The sequence below is a fragment of the Hyperoodon ampullatus genome (assembly GCF_949752795.1).
Source record: "Hyperoodon ampullatus genome assembly, chromosome: 17".
Taxonomy (NCBI): Eukaryota; Metazoa; Chordata; class Mammalia; order Artiodactyla; family Ziphiidae; genus Hyperoodon; species Hyperoodon ampullatus.
The window spans coordinates 62,796,261-62,811,641 of NC_136930.1; the positions used below are offsets into that span (position 1 = coordinate 62,796,261).

A 15,381-nucleotide genomic window follows, 5' to 3' on the forward strand; every position below is an offset into this window, starting at 1 on the left:
GATTTATTGAGCGCTTACTATGTGTGAGGCATGATTCTAGGTACTGGGGATAGACTGGTGACGAGACAAAGTTCTTTCTTCCATGGAGATTGTATTTTTGCTGGGGAGACAGATAATAAACAAGAAATCAAGCAGGATAACGTCCATTAGTGATTCTTTGCAACAAAGGAAATAAACCAAGATAATGTGTTGCAGAGTGGTGGGGGAGAAGTGGCTGGGTCGGACAGAGAATTTGGCGAAGGCCACTCTAAGTGACAATGGGTGGAGTGAAGGGAGCCTGCTTTGCAAAGGTCTGGGGAAAGGCATTCAAAGCCAAGGGAACAGCAAGGGCAAAAGCCGTGAGGTGGTAACAAGCTAGGTCATGGTGCTGAGCATCAGGGGTGGTGCCTTGGTTCGTGGAACAGAGCAAAGCACGTGCAGGAGGTAAAACTATGGCCAAGGTCAGGCCCAGGCAAAACTGTGAAACAGAAAATGTTCGCAGTGACTTCCTCTTTCTTCTCTCTAGACACCCCTTCCTCCTCTACAGGTCCTCCCTTGGCCTCATTTAATCCCCAAGCTCTTTCTCTTTCAAACTTCCTCTCAGAAAAAGATGTGATAGCTTGTACATACTAAAAAACGATAAGGCTCAAAAGCTATTATTCCTCCTAAGGGTATTTATACTTCAACTACAATGGTTTAATTATGAAATATGATTTAATGATGAAATTATGAATTTGATCAGCTGTTTGGGTGTTGGAGTATTTGATGGTTGTGGGAGTATATTCATTTCCTATGGATGCGGTAACAGATTACCGCAAATTTAGTGGCCTAAAACAACACAAATTTATTATCTTAGAGTTCTGGAGATCAGAAGTCCAAAATGAGTTGGCAGGGTTATGATCTTTTTGGAAGCTTTGGGGGAGAATCTGTTTTCCTTTTCCAGATCCAAGAAGCTGCCTATGTTCTTTGTCCTGGGGCCCTGTGTCACTTCAACCTCTGCTTCCGTTGTCCCGTCTCCGTCTCTGACTGACGTTCCTGCCTCCCTCTCCTAAGGACCCTGTGATTACATTGAGCCCAGTCGGATAATCCAGGATATACCCCCATCTCAAGATCCTTCACTTACACCAGCAAAGCCCCTTCTGCCATATCAGGCAACATATTCTCAGGTTCCAGGGAGTGAGATGGGGACATCTTTGGGGGCTATTCTATCTACCACAGGGAGTGATACTCTGGAGTCTGTGAAATTAGTCCACCAGATAGCGCCCTACTTCCGGGTTGTTTCTGCTCCTTATTTTTGCTGGAATTGTGGGAATGAAATGGTTCTGTAGTCTTTCTGATAGGGCAGCTGCTCAAGACAACTGAGTAATTTTCCTTAGTCCACGTTGGTAAAGCCGGATAAGATGGAATGTCGTTGCACTTGTGTTTCTGAACACACTGTTTACCCATAAGGTTAATTTGAATGGTAGCTTCTGGAATCGGGTTTCTAACACTCTGCAGTTTCTGACCTCTCTGGAATTCGAATAGCAAAGGTCTACGGAAGCAGAAATAGTAGGGGGTCTGAGTCAAGGACCTAAAAGAATGGACATCATTGTTTACCAGAAAGGCTCCATGATGTAATGAATGCTATGTGTGGAGCCCAAGGAGTTGTTTTTGCTTCCTGGTGTTTTGTTTTGTTTTCTTTAATTTATTTATTTTTATATTTATTTTTGGCTGTGTTGGGTCTTTGTTTCTGTGTGAGGGCTTTCTCTAGTTGCGGAGAGCAGGGGACCACTCTTCATCGTGGTGCGCGGGCCTGTCACTGTCGCGGCGGAGCGCAGGCTCCGGACGTGCAGGCTCAGCGGCCATGCCTCACGAGCCCAGTTGCTCCACAGCATGTGGGATCTTCCCAGACCAGGGCTCGAACCCGTGTCCCCTACATCGGCAGGCAGATCATCAACCACTGCGCCACCAGGGAAGCCCTGCTTCCTGGTGTTTGAGGGAGCAGTCCTGTTCCTGAACTTCCCAGCACAGGGGTCTTTGAGCCCTATGGATTAACCTATGGTCTTTCTGAACTGCTTTGTTTCCCGTCTCTCAAAGACTGGCGCCTTGGGGGAAATGAGGCAGATCAGTATTTTAATTAGCACCTGTGTTTCATAAGCCAAACTCTGTCATCAGTTCCTACTTAGAAGAGCTTGTTGTTTGGATTTTTCCCATACATAGCTTTGACCCATTACCATTTCCTCCTTCAAATTTCTTTCTCAGCTACTTGCTGCATTAGGATCTTTTCTATACTAATCTTTCCTATTCTACTTACTGAGTTAGATTCTTTTCTTTTGATGGTCAAGTTTCCAAAGGTCCGTGTCTTATTGATTTAGCAGGTGTAAGTTCACTTCCACCATCCCCTGTCTACTTCTGTAGTTTTTGATGTGTCTTACACTATAGTCAATATTTGTTGATAAACAAAAAAGATGAATTTAGCAGGTGCTCATGTTTGCTATAATTCCCTAAACAATGGTTTACAAAGATTTAAAAATTATGTTGACTTTAATTTTCGTTGTTACATTGCATTAAATCAAAGTTAGACTTTGGAAGAATATAAGTTCTTCTACACTTAATTATTCAAAAAATATTTTTGAGGGGGATTTATGTTGTTGACTTTAAATGAACATTATCTGCATTGGAACAGCAGGCAGAACAGTTCAGTGGGAGCCTGAATCAAGGAATTGAAAGGATGGCTCTGGCAGGAGAGAGTCTTAGGCTCCAGTTTGGCGCTGTCTCTACCACCTGTGTGATCTTATGAGCAAGTCAGGCAGCCCTGCCAAGCCTCGGTTTCCTCCTCTGTTAAATTGGGATTTTAAGAGTGGGATTCTTTCATAAGGTTGTGAGAAATAACCTGTTGTAAGTCAAGGGCTTAGTACATAGCAGGCAGGCAATCAATACTTGTTGAATAAACATCTCATGGTCAGAGTTCTTTTAATTTTAGCTATTATGTCGAGGGTCTGTAGACATAGGATTCAAAGCATTTAGTTATGGGCTCTTATAGTTGGATAACACGAGTCCAATATATCTATGCAAGGGCAGCGTGGGTCATATTTGTTTCAACCCATCAGAAATAATAAGGTCTCTGCCTTGCGTCAGGCTGCTGCTGAGCTGTGCCCTAGGTGTCATAAAAAGTTCTAAGTATACATCTGTCAGGTGTGGAATAAAATATTTAAAACCATTGTTTTCTTTTTTAAATTTATTTATTTTCCTTGTTTTTTTAGCTGCGTCGGGTCGTATTTGCGGTACACGGGATCTTCGTTGAGGTGTGCGGTATCTTTTGTCGCGGCGCTCGGGCTTCTCTCTAGTTGTGGAGTGCGGCTTTATCTTTCTAGTTGTGGCGCGAGGGCTCCAGGGCGCATGGGCTCTCTCGTTGAGGAGTGCGAGCTCAGCAGTTGTGGTGCGGGGGCTTCGTTGCCCCCGACCAGGGATCGTCCCCTGCATTGGAAGGCGGATTCTTTACCGCTGGACCACCAGGGAAGGCCCTTAAAACCATGGTTTAAAACTGAAACAGATACTGTGGTTGCTTGCCAGTAACAAGGGTCATGGGTTTGCTAAGCCAGTGTAACCAATTCTGGAAGAAAGTGTTCTCAAAGACCTTCTCACTAGAACTGACATTAAAGAGGGTCTGAATTTCTGCCTTTAAGAAGTGACTCCGGAGCCATCTGTACGGAGCAGAGCAGCAACAGGCTGCACGCAAGACTCTTATCTCCTAGGTTCCTTCTGGACCTCCCCCAGGTCAGCACCGGCTGTTTACCATTTCAACTCCCTGAATCCCTACATTTTATTTTATTTTTTTCCCGGTATGCGGGCCTCTCACTGTTGTGGCCTCTCCCGTTGCGGAGCACAGGCTCCGGACGCGCAGGTTCAGCGGCCATGGCTCACAGGCCCAGCCGCTCCGCGGCATGTAGGATCCTCCCGGACCGGGGCACGAACCCGTGTCCCCTGCATCGGCAGGCGGACTCTCAACCACTGCACCACCAGGGAAGCCCAGAATCCCTACATTTTAAGAATTTGGACCTTTGTGGGAATTCTCTGGCCGTCCAATGGTTAGGACTCTGCGCTTGCACTGTGGAGGGCCGGGGGGTTCAATCCCTGGTGGGGGAACTAAGATCCCGCCAGCCGGGTCGCAACAAAACAAGAATGTGGAGCTCTGAAGGAGAGCCCAACTGTTCCTCCTTCACAAGATGTAGCAGCTACCAGTAGGGGATGAAGGGTCGCTAGACCTTTGCTCCACTCCCACACCTTGCAGGGGGTGGGCAGTAAGGCTGGTCCCGGGCTCCGCCCCCCGGTCTCGCGCCGCCGGGCGGAAGTGACGCACGCCCGAAGCCATTTCCGGCGGGCCGAAACTAGGAAGAAACTTGGAGCCGCCGAGGCGTCCGGCCCCGTGTGTCTGCTGCTCCCGTGCCCCGTGGCCCGGGCCGCACCGAGCTGTCGGGAGCCCAGGCCATGGGGCAGCCCGGGCCGTCCGCAGTGTGAAACGTGGGGCCTCCCGCGGGCTCCTCGGACGGGCTACGGGTGGGCAGGCGGGAGGCGTCGTTCCAGCTGCGGTCCTGGCCGCCGCCGCCCTCCCGGGCTCCCGGCATCATGAACATAGACGTGGAGTTCCACATCCGGCACAACTACCCCTGGAGCAAGCTGCCAGCCAACGTGAGGCAGGTATGGAACCTGGGGCCGGCGTCCCGCCCCGCCGTCACCTGCTCGCCGAGCCCGCGGGGCCGGGGCTGGCGCCTCTGGGCTGACTCCCGGCCTTCCCCTGTCCAGCGTCTTGAGATAACCTACCCGCAGCCCGCGGGTGAGGAGGGGACGGTCCTGGGGCTACAGGGGCAGGATGGGGCCGTTTCGAAATGGGATGGTATGGTGTCCAGTGGACTCGCTTGGCGCCTTCGCACGCAGACTCCGTTCAACCAGGCACTGGGCTAGGCACCTTCGAAACATTTAAAACACGGCTCTTGACCTCCAGAACTGCGGGATGGTGGGAAAGGGACAAGAAACAAATGAATCCGTTACAGGCTGATAGCAGCTCACACGAACCTGCATGATAGTATATGCGAGAGCGCAGAGGAGGGTGTCAGAAACCGTCCAGGGAGTGTCAGGACGTTGTGTAGGGGAGGCATTTAAATTGGGCCTTAAAGGACGAATAAGAGATAGATAGTGAAGAGGGATTCAAAATTTTCCAGCGAGAGGGAAAGTCATTTTAAGAAGCTTGGACGAGTGAAAGCGTGCTTTAAGAGTAGTGAGCGACCTCCTCCATCACCGGAATCCGGAGGTGTAGATCTATTGGTGTGTTTGGCGGTGGGGCTTGGTGAGTGCGTGGGGAGTGGTAGCGGTCAGGGCCGGATTTTGAAGGACTTTCGGACTTTGTTTTGTTGGACTTCGGTCTGTCAACAAGATGAGTTTATTAGAGATGTTGCAACAAGAGAGCGACAGGAGGTTTTTGTCGGAGAGGTAGTTCTCAAATGCTTGAGTGTTATTTTTACTCAGTTGTTTTACAGATATTTATTGAACACCTACTATGTGCTATGCCTTATTTGAGGTGCGGGTCATTTGCAGCAGTCAACACGGGAAAGCCCTTTCTTCATGGAGCTTACGTTTTAGTAAAGAAAGACAGTTAACAAACAAATGAATAGATACATAATATGGCGGGCGGTGGTAAAGATTATGAAGAAGTGATATGTGCTGTATAGAAGGCACTGTTTCTCTGTGGTCATAGATGGACCTTCAAGTTCCCGCCATGTTGCTTGGTTGAGAGTGAAATTCTGTTTTCCATTGGTGCTGGACACCGGCATATTTGGAAAGTTTGGGTTGTTGGTGGTGATGGTATAAGGATTATGACTTTGCCTCCTCTCCCAGCCTGGGGTCTTAGTTCCAGGAAATGAATAATTTAACGTTCTGGCGGTGCATCGTGTGGCAGAGAAAACGCTTGCACTTCAAGATACCAAAAACACAAGGAAGTGGAAAGGTAAATTTAAGGAACTCAGAATTCTTGGGTGGCAGTGGCTACCCATGTGACGTTAATCTTGAATGGGAGGAAGAAAGCTCTAAATCTGAAAGACTAATAAGTTCCTCTTGTTAAGCTGGAATGAAGGCTTTGATGGACACTTTGTTTTTAGGGTTTTGTGGCATATGGCAAGACAGCTGGAAGAACCAACAATCCTTTGTTTCCATGTTTTCTTTACTCTTCGTTTCACAAAAATAAATGTAGCATAATAGAAGAAAGATGGATGATTCAGTTATGTCCAACAGAAATAATTGATCTTAATTAGTATTGGAAAAAGGCTTTTTTAAAATTTTATTTTATTTATTTTTTTATACAGCAGGTTATTATCTATTTTGTACATATGGAAAAAGCCTTTCCAAACCTTGGTTGTGACTATTAAAAATAATCTCAGAACAGTGTTATACTTAAGTACAAGAATGACATTAAATTAAAACTTTCTTTGGTGAGATCACTTACAAGAATTGGTGTTTTAACTTAGGATAAGCTTCCGCTTGTAGAAGGTGTTGCAAAACCCATCTGGTACAAGTTACTTCATGGTTTTTCTCTAGCCTTGCTCTTTTTCCCTAGGTCTACCTTGGATTAGTACATCAGCTTTCTGTCTAGTGTCTAGCACTCAGAAAAGTACCTTCCTGTCCATTCTTCATACTATACTGTGGTGAGGTTTCTAAAATGCAAACCCAGTTCTATTTCTATTTGTCTCCATAGATTACATGTTGCTTCTTTTTGAATTGAGATGTTAACTCCTCTAGAAAGATTTTCCTGACCTATCTCTGGAGTAGTTGACCCTCAGGTGTGCTGCCCCAGCACTGTATTTCTCACCCATAGCACTTACCCCACTATGTTGTATTTTCTGGTTACATTACTTGTTTTTGCTTTTGTATTTTGAGCACCTATCTCGTAGTTGGCTTTTAGTAAATACTTTTGCAGTGAATGAATGATAGTATCAGTCTGAGATTTTTTTTTCCAGGAGCTAAAGCTTAGTCAGTTTAAAAGTGGGGAATAGTCCTTATGTGGAAAGAATTTGGTTTTTGGTGTTACAGATACTAAGTACTTTGATAAGAGTTTCTGGTAAGTTTTGATGAGTTCAATTTGAAAGTGACTCATATTTCCCAGTTTTGAAAGCTGGTGGAAGGTGATTCAGATTTTTTTAATGTATTTTTTTTAAATGTATTTGAAAAAATAGTTTTTATATAAATGAGATGAAAATTTTTTACATGGTGTGAGCTATACTAGACTTTCAGAAATACATTAAAAAGTTATGGATCAGGCCATTATTTCAGGATCTTTCTATAGTTTACCAGTATTCATTGTTCAAAACAATTCATAGTTGTTTTATATGAAGGGAAATTTTATGATGAGGTTCCAAGGAGGGTCAATTAAAAAAAACTATTGTGTATTTTTGGGGAGGTGGTGCACATTGGGGTTTGTAGGAGCAAAAGCTTTAGAAAGAATTCTTTATGCTTTTAGCATCATCTGATGCACAGTGGGTGTTTTACAGCCGGTTTCTATGTCACTCTGTTTTAGTTAGTTTTATCTGCAGCCCAGCTTCATTTGTCAGACCTGGTGGGAATTTCTGCAGGGTCTGCACTGTCTCCCGGTAAAATGACCTTTCTTTCGTTGCCTCCTGTAGTGGCAGCAGTGTTTTAAAATGTGGATGGTGGGAAATTGGGGTGGGCGTGGAAGAGAAGCCAAAGATCTTTGTGAACAAAGCAATTATATTTTATGTACGAGGGTAGTGAAGAATAAAATCAGCGGTTAATGCAGTTTTTAGTTATTCGTGTGTATGCACATGTATTGATCAGGACCAGTCATTACTTAATGACTAGCGCAAAGACTTAGATGTTTAGTAGATACTGTATTCTCTAATTAGCTTATAAATAATGGGGACCTTATATTTTGTGTAAGTGGCTTGATTTACACTTTTTATCCTGGAGTTACCGGGAACAGAGTTTTAAAGGGAGAAAACGGTTGTAGGTTAGAATAAATTAAGGAACTTATTTTGAAACACAAGAGTAAATCATCAAGTTTGGAAGTTGCTAAGATTTTAGCAAATTGTCTGCTGTGTGAGTGAGTGTGTGTGTTCTCTGTTCCTTGAGCAAGAGACTTTTATTTGGCAGTAGAGCTAGAGGAGATCCTTTAAAAGTTTTACACAAAGCCTAATATTTTGAATCCCCTAAATATCTTCAATACTGGCCCTGGTTTTGGTGCTACATAAAATATAGGAGAGCAGTATCTCTACAATGAACTTTACTCCTAACTTCTTGTAATGTTAAAATGGACGAAAACAATGTCAGCACATAACATGTCAGCAGTAGTGTGGGTTATGGTTCAGCCTGTGATAAATCAATTAATCTAGATGCAGGAAGAAAGACTTTTAGTTTTCTCACGTTATGTCCCTTTTTTCTTAAAATGCGACCCACCAGTAGTTCCAGTTGTGTGCCAGTTTATTTAGATGTGTGCTTCATCTCTTTTGTGAAGATGGCCTTACGTGAACGTATGTGCATGGACGTTTACCTTGGCTTTCAGAAACCTACGAGTGAGAAGTGGAATCCCTGAGTCCTCCGTTCTGTCTTTCATTAATCTCTGAAGATGTCCTATTTTATAGTGTGTTGGAAAGATCGTAGCTAGTAATTAGAAGGGGGATAGCAGTCACATATCAAATTAAGTTTATGGTCTCACATTGAATATCATATTAACTGTAATCAGACTTATTCTTTGCTTTCATGAGAACCCACTTTTGAACTTAAAACACTAAGTTCACAGCTAGAAAGCATTTTGCCCACTAAAAAATATATCGGAAATTCTAAAATTGTCTTAAGTGTTTTCTAATGAGGCCATAAGATGATGTTTTTAAGAAATAATCGTATTTAGAGGTACATTTTAAGTGTACATTCTCCAGGAATCTTAATTTTTCATAATCATAGCCCTCAACTATAAGTAGTCATCAGACGGGGATCTGTCCTTAGTGGCCATTCTTAAATTTAAATAAATGTAGGTGCAAGAATCCATCCATCCACACAAATTGGAGACGGTCAAGAAGGAAGTCTTTTGATCATGGCCATTCTGACCTGTGTGAGATGATATCTCATTGTAGTTTTGATTTGCAGTTCTCTAATGATTAATGATGGTGAGCATTCTTACATGTGTTTGTTGGCAATCTGTATATCTTCTTTGGAGAAATGTCTACTTAGGTCTTCTGCCCATTTTTAGATTGAGTTGTTTGTTTTTTTTTTATATTGAGCTGCATGAGCTGCTTGTAAATTTTAGAGGTTAATCCTTTGTCAGTTGCTTCATTTGCAAATATTTTCTCCCATTCTGGGGGTTGTCTTTTCGTCTTGTTTATGGTTTCCTTTGCTGTGCAAAAGCTTTTAAGTTTCATTAGGTCCCATTTGTTTATTTTTGTTTTTATTTCCATTTCTCTAGAGGTGGGTCAAAAAGGATCTTGCTGTGATTTATGTCATAGAGTTCTGCATATGTTTTCCTCTAAGAGTTTGATGGTGTCTGGCCTTACATTTAGGGCTCTAATCCATTTTGAGTTTATTTTTGTGTATGATGTTATGGAGTGTTCTAATTTCATTATTTTACATGTAGCTGTCCAATTTTCCCAGCACCACTTACTGAAGAGGCTGTCTTTTCTCCACTGTATATTCTTGCCTCCTTTATCGAAGATAAGATGACCATAGGTGCGTGGGTTTATCTCTGGGCTTTCTATTCTGTTCCATTGATCTATATTTCTGTTTTTGTGGCAGTACCATATTGTCTTGACTACTGTAGCTTTGTAGTATAGTCTGAAGTCAGGGAGCCTGATTCTTCCAGCTCCATTTTTCGTTCTCAAGATTGCTTTGGTTATTCGGGGTCTTTTGTGTTTCCATACAAATTGTGAAATTTTTTGTCCTAGTTCTGTGAAAAATTCCATTCGTAGTTTGATAGGGATTGCCTCAGAAAATCTGGAGATTTTATAATAAATGAACAAAAAATATTGGAGAGGGTGTGGAGAAAAGGGAACCCGCTTGCACTGTTGGTGGGAATGTAACTTGATACAGCCACTATGGAGAACAGTATGGAGGTTCCTTAAAAAACTAAAAATAGAACTACCATATGACCCAGCAATCCCACTACTGGGCATATACCCTGAGAAAACCATAATTCAAAAGGAGTCATGTACCACAATGTTCATTGCAGCTCTATTTACAATAGCCAGGACATGGAAGCAACCTAAGTGTCCATCAACAGATGAATGGATAAAGAAGATGTAGCACATATATACAATGGAATATTACTCAGCCATAAAAAGAAATGAAATTGAGTTATTTGTAGTGAGGTGGATGGACCTAGAGTCTGTCATACAGAGTAAAGTAAGTCAGAAAGAGAAAAATGAATACCATATGCTAACACATATATATGGAATCTAAAAAAAAAAAAATGGTCATGAAGAACCTAGGGGCAAGACGGGAATAAAGACACAGACCTACTAGAGAATGGACTTAAGGGTACGGGGAAGGGGAAGGGTAAGCTGGGACAAAGTGAGAGAGTGGCATGCACATATATACACTACCAAATGTAAAATAGCTAGCTAGTGGGAAGCAGCCACATAGGACAGGGAGGTGCTTTGTGACCACCTGGAGGGGTGGGATGGGGAGGGTGGGGGGGAGGGAGGGAGACGCAACAGGGAAGAGATATGGGGACATATGTGTATGTATAACTGATTCACTTTGTTATAAAGCAGAAACTAACACACCATTGTAAAGCAATTATACTCCAATAAAGATTGTTTTTAAAAAAGGAAATCTTTAGTAGTAGAACTTAGTTTTTTGTTAAGTGAAGTTATGCTCTCAGACTGCTCTTTTATTTGATATTAAATACTTTAGATAATTTCAGTAAGTCCTTTTAGAAAGGGAGACTGAAGGTAAACACATTGAATTTTTGCTCTAATACCATAGCAGGAAAATTTAAGAAAATCTTTACTCAGTTCTGGAAATTAGAGATTCCAGGATAAAATTAGGGGGCATGGTATTGAAATTTTATGGGGTAAAGTATTTTTGTTTAGTTTAGAAACTATTTTACATCCTTATTGGAGTATAATTGCTTTACAATGGTGTGTTAGTTTCTGCTTTATAACAAAGTGAATCAGTTATACGTATACATATGTTCCCATATCAGTTTAGAAACTTTTAAATCTATTTGAAATTTTTTTTAGAGTCTTGGAAATTCACAGAGAGAATATGAGAAGCAGGTTGTCCTGTACAGTATCCGCAATCAGTTACGATACAGAAATAACTTAGGTAAGTAGAGACATTTTTACATTGAGGTAGAAATGACTATTGCTGAATTACATTTTCATAAATCTCTCCTATCTTTTCATTATATATTTCATAGTACTGAAATTTTTCCATGTACAGCCTTAAATAAATTCTATAATGACCCATCACACCTAACAATAATTTGCATTAGCAAGTAGATTTTTCTTTCTAATTCCAATGAAAATTATTTTTTAGAGTACTGTTTATAGATTCATTTTACCTGTAGAATATTAATTTTGATTCAGTTGTCCTCTTTTTAGTTTAGTGAGAAAATATGCCAGAAAAGAAGTACGTTCCTTCTTAATGATTTTTGACTTTGAGTTTTGTTTTGGTATCTATAAATTTTCCAAATAATATAACTTTAATGAAGACTCTTTCTATAATAATTGGAACAAATTTTAAACATAATTGGCTCCATTTTTTTTAAAAAAAACTTTTTTTTAAATGTTTGCTTTTTATTTGTCAGATTAGTTTGATTATTCTGTTGCCCTGCTAGTCTTCCCTCCCATTTGTTACTCTTATTTTAAGCATAGTATTTCAGAGATAGGTTTTCTATGAAAACGTATTCCATGGAAGTCAGAGGTTTTTTTACATTTAAAACACAGAAACCAGCAAATAATTTTTAAAAATAGACTTGATTTCATAGAAAACTGCCATTCAGATTGGCTGTCTTGTAAAGTATCCTAGGGATTGGATGGATTGTAGCTTATGTTTTTTGGGGGAGACATTCCATGCTCACTTTCTTTGCTTTTTGATTTGTTAAGAATTATTTCTCTACTTTTCTGTCCCATGATACATTTTCCTTATATGCTCTGAAGTCTGTTTCTTGTGGTGTAATTGTTTCTTTGTTCCAACTTAGATTGTTTTATTCTCTTCCAATTTACATACTTTTCTTTTTAATTAATATTAGTTTGTAAAGTGTTTCTCCTTGCATTTATAATTCTATGTAAGTATAAGATCTGAAAAAACACTGGAGAATTTCCCTTTCTTTCCTAGTTAAACATGTCAAGAAAGATGAACGCAAGTACTATGAGGAGCTGTTAAAGTATAGCCGGGAGCACCTCATGCTGTACCCTTACCACTTATCAGACATCATGGTGAAGGGCCTGAGGATAACGCCGTTTTTATATTATACCGGGATTATGGAGGTGAGTTTACAGTGTACGTGAATCTGCAGGGATGGGATGGGACTTCATGTCGGGGATGCTTCGGGAATGATGACCAGCACTCAGCCACAGTGGACGTTGTTTCTGAGTTTATAGTGTAAAAAAGACGGTTGCTTACAAGTTAACTGTTATAGCCACACACTTGTGCAAGTAGTTGTCCTTATCAGTGTTTTCTCAGCAGGAAAGTATCTGTCTTTATCCTGTGTTCCTGAAGACGTTGTTGACCCTTTGTGCTGTTGTAGCGTTAATCAGTCATTTATGTTAGCACAGTTTGTATAAAATTTATTGCTTTTAATACACGGTTAAGGTTGAAAAAGTGGGTGACAGAATTGAACATTAAGCTCAGAGAAGCTTAATATATTTAGCTGTTTTCTCACTGTAGAAAGAATAAATGATGATGTAGACCCAACATTATATAATGCATGTTTCAGAAGAACAGAATTGTATTAGTAGTCCTGGTTGCTAATCTTTCTGTGATTACTAACTTTTAGATGTCAGCCTTTTTCCAAAGGCAGTTTTTAGGCCTGTGTTGAATAGCTTTAAACAGTAGTTATATACTGTTTTTAAGTGAGCTTTATGTAAAGATTGGCAGTATTTATCTAGTGTTCATTGGCCGTTAATTCTCTTTGAGTGCTACTGTTCTGGGCTCACCAGCCACTTGAGGAGCAGAGGGCAGCCTAGAACTGAAGGAGTCGGACGCCTGCAGTAGCAGTGAGGGTAGCTCCCTTTAGGACGTGGCTGCCTTCACAGGAGCTCCCTTTGCCAGTCTCCTTAAGCCCCTTCTCCACAGGCACTTCTATAGTCCCATGTCTCCTGTGTCCCTGTTTTGGAGGAAATACAAAGTAAAGCTTGAGGCCTGGCCACCCAGGTTTCTGTCAGTCCCTTTCCCTAGAACCAGGGTAGCATAATGAATGTGGCAGCTAAGCAGTGCGTAGAATAGTTTTGTTGCCGTCTCTCTGATTATTTTTCTGGTGTTGTCCACAGGTTTGGGGGAGATAATAGAGTGAGGTTTTGTCCCATTTACCAGCTTTCAGTGCATCCATGTGCTTGCTGTTCTCTGGTGTCTGTTTTTATACCATTGGGTATAACTCCTGGGTTAAAAATGGGTCTTATTCCCACAGTAAACAGCTGATTTGTTACTGGAGAAACAGATGAGGGTTGCAAGAAGCTGGACACTGAGTTTGACTCTGTTGCTGGTTGGGATTTGGAGGGGCAGAGGCTGCTGAGCGGTTAAGGTCTTTGTCGGCAGTGCTTGTCTTGGATGCTTGTTGATGGAGCTGTGAGACACTCTCGGGCCTTCTCTCGGGATTCTCTCTAATCCTAGGGTAGGAGTCTAGGATAAGGTATGAAGTGTGGAGAGCCTGGAACCCTGAACTCTGAGAGAGGTATTCCTTGCATAGCTTCCACAGGGCAGAGGTCACTGGGCAACTGTCTGGGCTTCATAGAGCGCTGTGAGGAACCCAGACCTGAAAGCCTGACCTTCAGTTGCTAGGTTGGGACCTCGTGGTACATGCCACACTGTGACATGCATGCTCTAGGTTGCCAGGTTCTGATCTCAGTGCTTCCTGTGGCAAGGACATTTTGCGTTTAACATTTACGTTTTTTTCTTTTTAAAAGGACATTATGAACAGTGAGAAAAGTTATGATTCGTTGCCCAATTTCACTGCTGCTGACTGTAAGTATTTAACTATGCTGAACGAGGCAGTGTTTAGAGTGTCTTTGTGCATGCGTGCTCTTGTCTTTCATTATTGTGCTTTTAACCTGAAAGACTTGAAAGATGAGAACAGCAAGCAACATTATTGATAGGAATTTTATCAGGTGATACAAGTCAAGTATAAGATTTAGTCTAAATGTCTAAGAGAGGAATATTTTGGAGGGGTAGAATCAGAAAAATGGGACTAGTCTCTGTATTTCTAGAGAATGAAGTTCTTTCTGATACTTGGGCTGTGGTGTATACCAAATGAGGAAAGAAAATCTGTGCACAATATTTTTGCAGCACGATATATGGTTGTTACGAACATGATTTGCTGGTGTTTTATTATGCTTATTTTAATGAAGTGTATATTTGAAATGTGACATAGTTCTGTTGTGTTAAGAAGAAACTTGCTGAGAAGTACATTTTGACTTCCTGGAATTGGGAGGACTTCTGCTTTTTAAAAATTTTCTGTTAGCATTGTCAAAAGTGTCAGCTTGAATTCACCTCTCCCAGTTGCTTGTCTTTTATATTTTGTTTGAAGAATTCTTTTTAATTTGATATTGATTATCTGTCAGTAATCAAAAGAGGAATGAAAGTCAAAGGTTTTTTCCTAGTAGGTTGTGAGTGTACTGACATTTCAAGATGTATTAAATGATTTTAAAGGAAAGGCTCTTTCTTTTAGGTCTGAGGCTTCTTGGCATAGGAAGGAACCAGTACATTGATCTGATGAATCAGTGTAGATCATCAAAAGTAAGTTAGTTGTTTCCCTTCCCTTCTAATTTCTTGTCCTCCTTATCACACAATCTGATTAAAGTTTTAAGTAGTAGAAATAATGAATTATGATTTCTTTGATCAAATAAAATATGCTTAATACAGAAACAACTCATCAGTATCTCTAGGTTATAGCTTAAGTGATTATTGAATTAAAAATATCTAAGGCATAAGACATTTCATTTATTTTTAAAAATTAACTCTGCTCTGCTGGTCTTTTCACCTGCTCATTCCACTCCCAGGGTTCACTTCATGGGTGAAATCAGTACACATTTTCCAAATGCATTTTCACCTGGGTTTCCTTTGAATTTCTGGATTTAGATCCAGATTTAATGGTAGTGTTTTGAAGTAATTTACTTTGAAATAATTTAAGAATGACTTTCTCCATTCAGTATATCTAGAATACTTTAGATTTTAAAACATGAGAATTTTAAAAGATATTTATTTAGT

The 15,381-nt window shown here is 41.1% G+C and overlaps 1 protein-coding gene across 2 annotated transcripts in view; it reads left to right on the forward strand.

The window, feature by feature from the left end:
- Positions 1 to 4,584: 4,584 nt before the first annotated feature.
- Positions 4,585 to 15,381, forward strand: part of FAM91A1 (family with sequence similarity 91 member A1) — a gene marked incomplete at both ends in the record, with an annotated part of 38,710 nt that continues 27,913 nt past the window's right edge. For both annotated transcript variants that reach the window (XM_079722445.1, XM_079722446.1), the window contains 5 exons: positions 4,585 to 4,656; positions 11,196 to 11,280; positions 12,295 to 12,446; positions 14,082 to 14,139; positions 14,843 to 14,910. In XM_079722445.1, coding sequence (XP_079578571.1) covers positions 4,585 to 4,656; positions 11,196 to 11,280; positions 12,295 to 12,446; positions 14,082 to 14,139; positions 14,843 to 14,910 — 435 coding nt within the window. The remainder of the gene's footprint in view (positions 4,657 to 11,195; positions 11,281 to 12,294; positions 12,447 to 14,081; positions 14,140 to 14,842; positions 14,911 to 15,381) is intronic.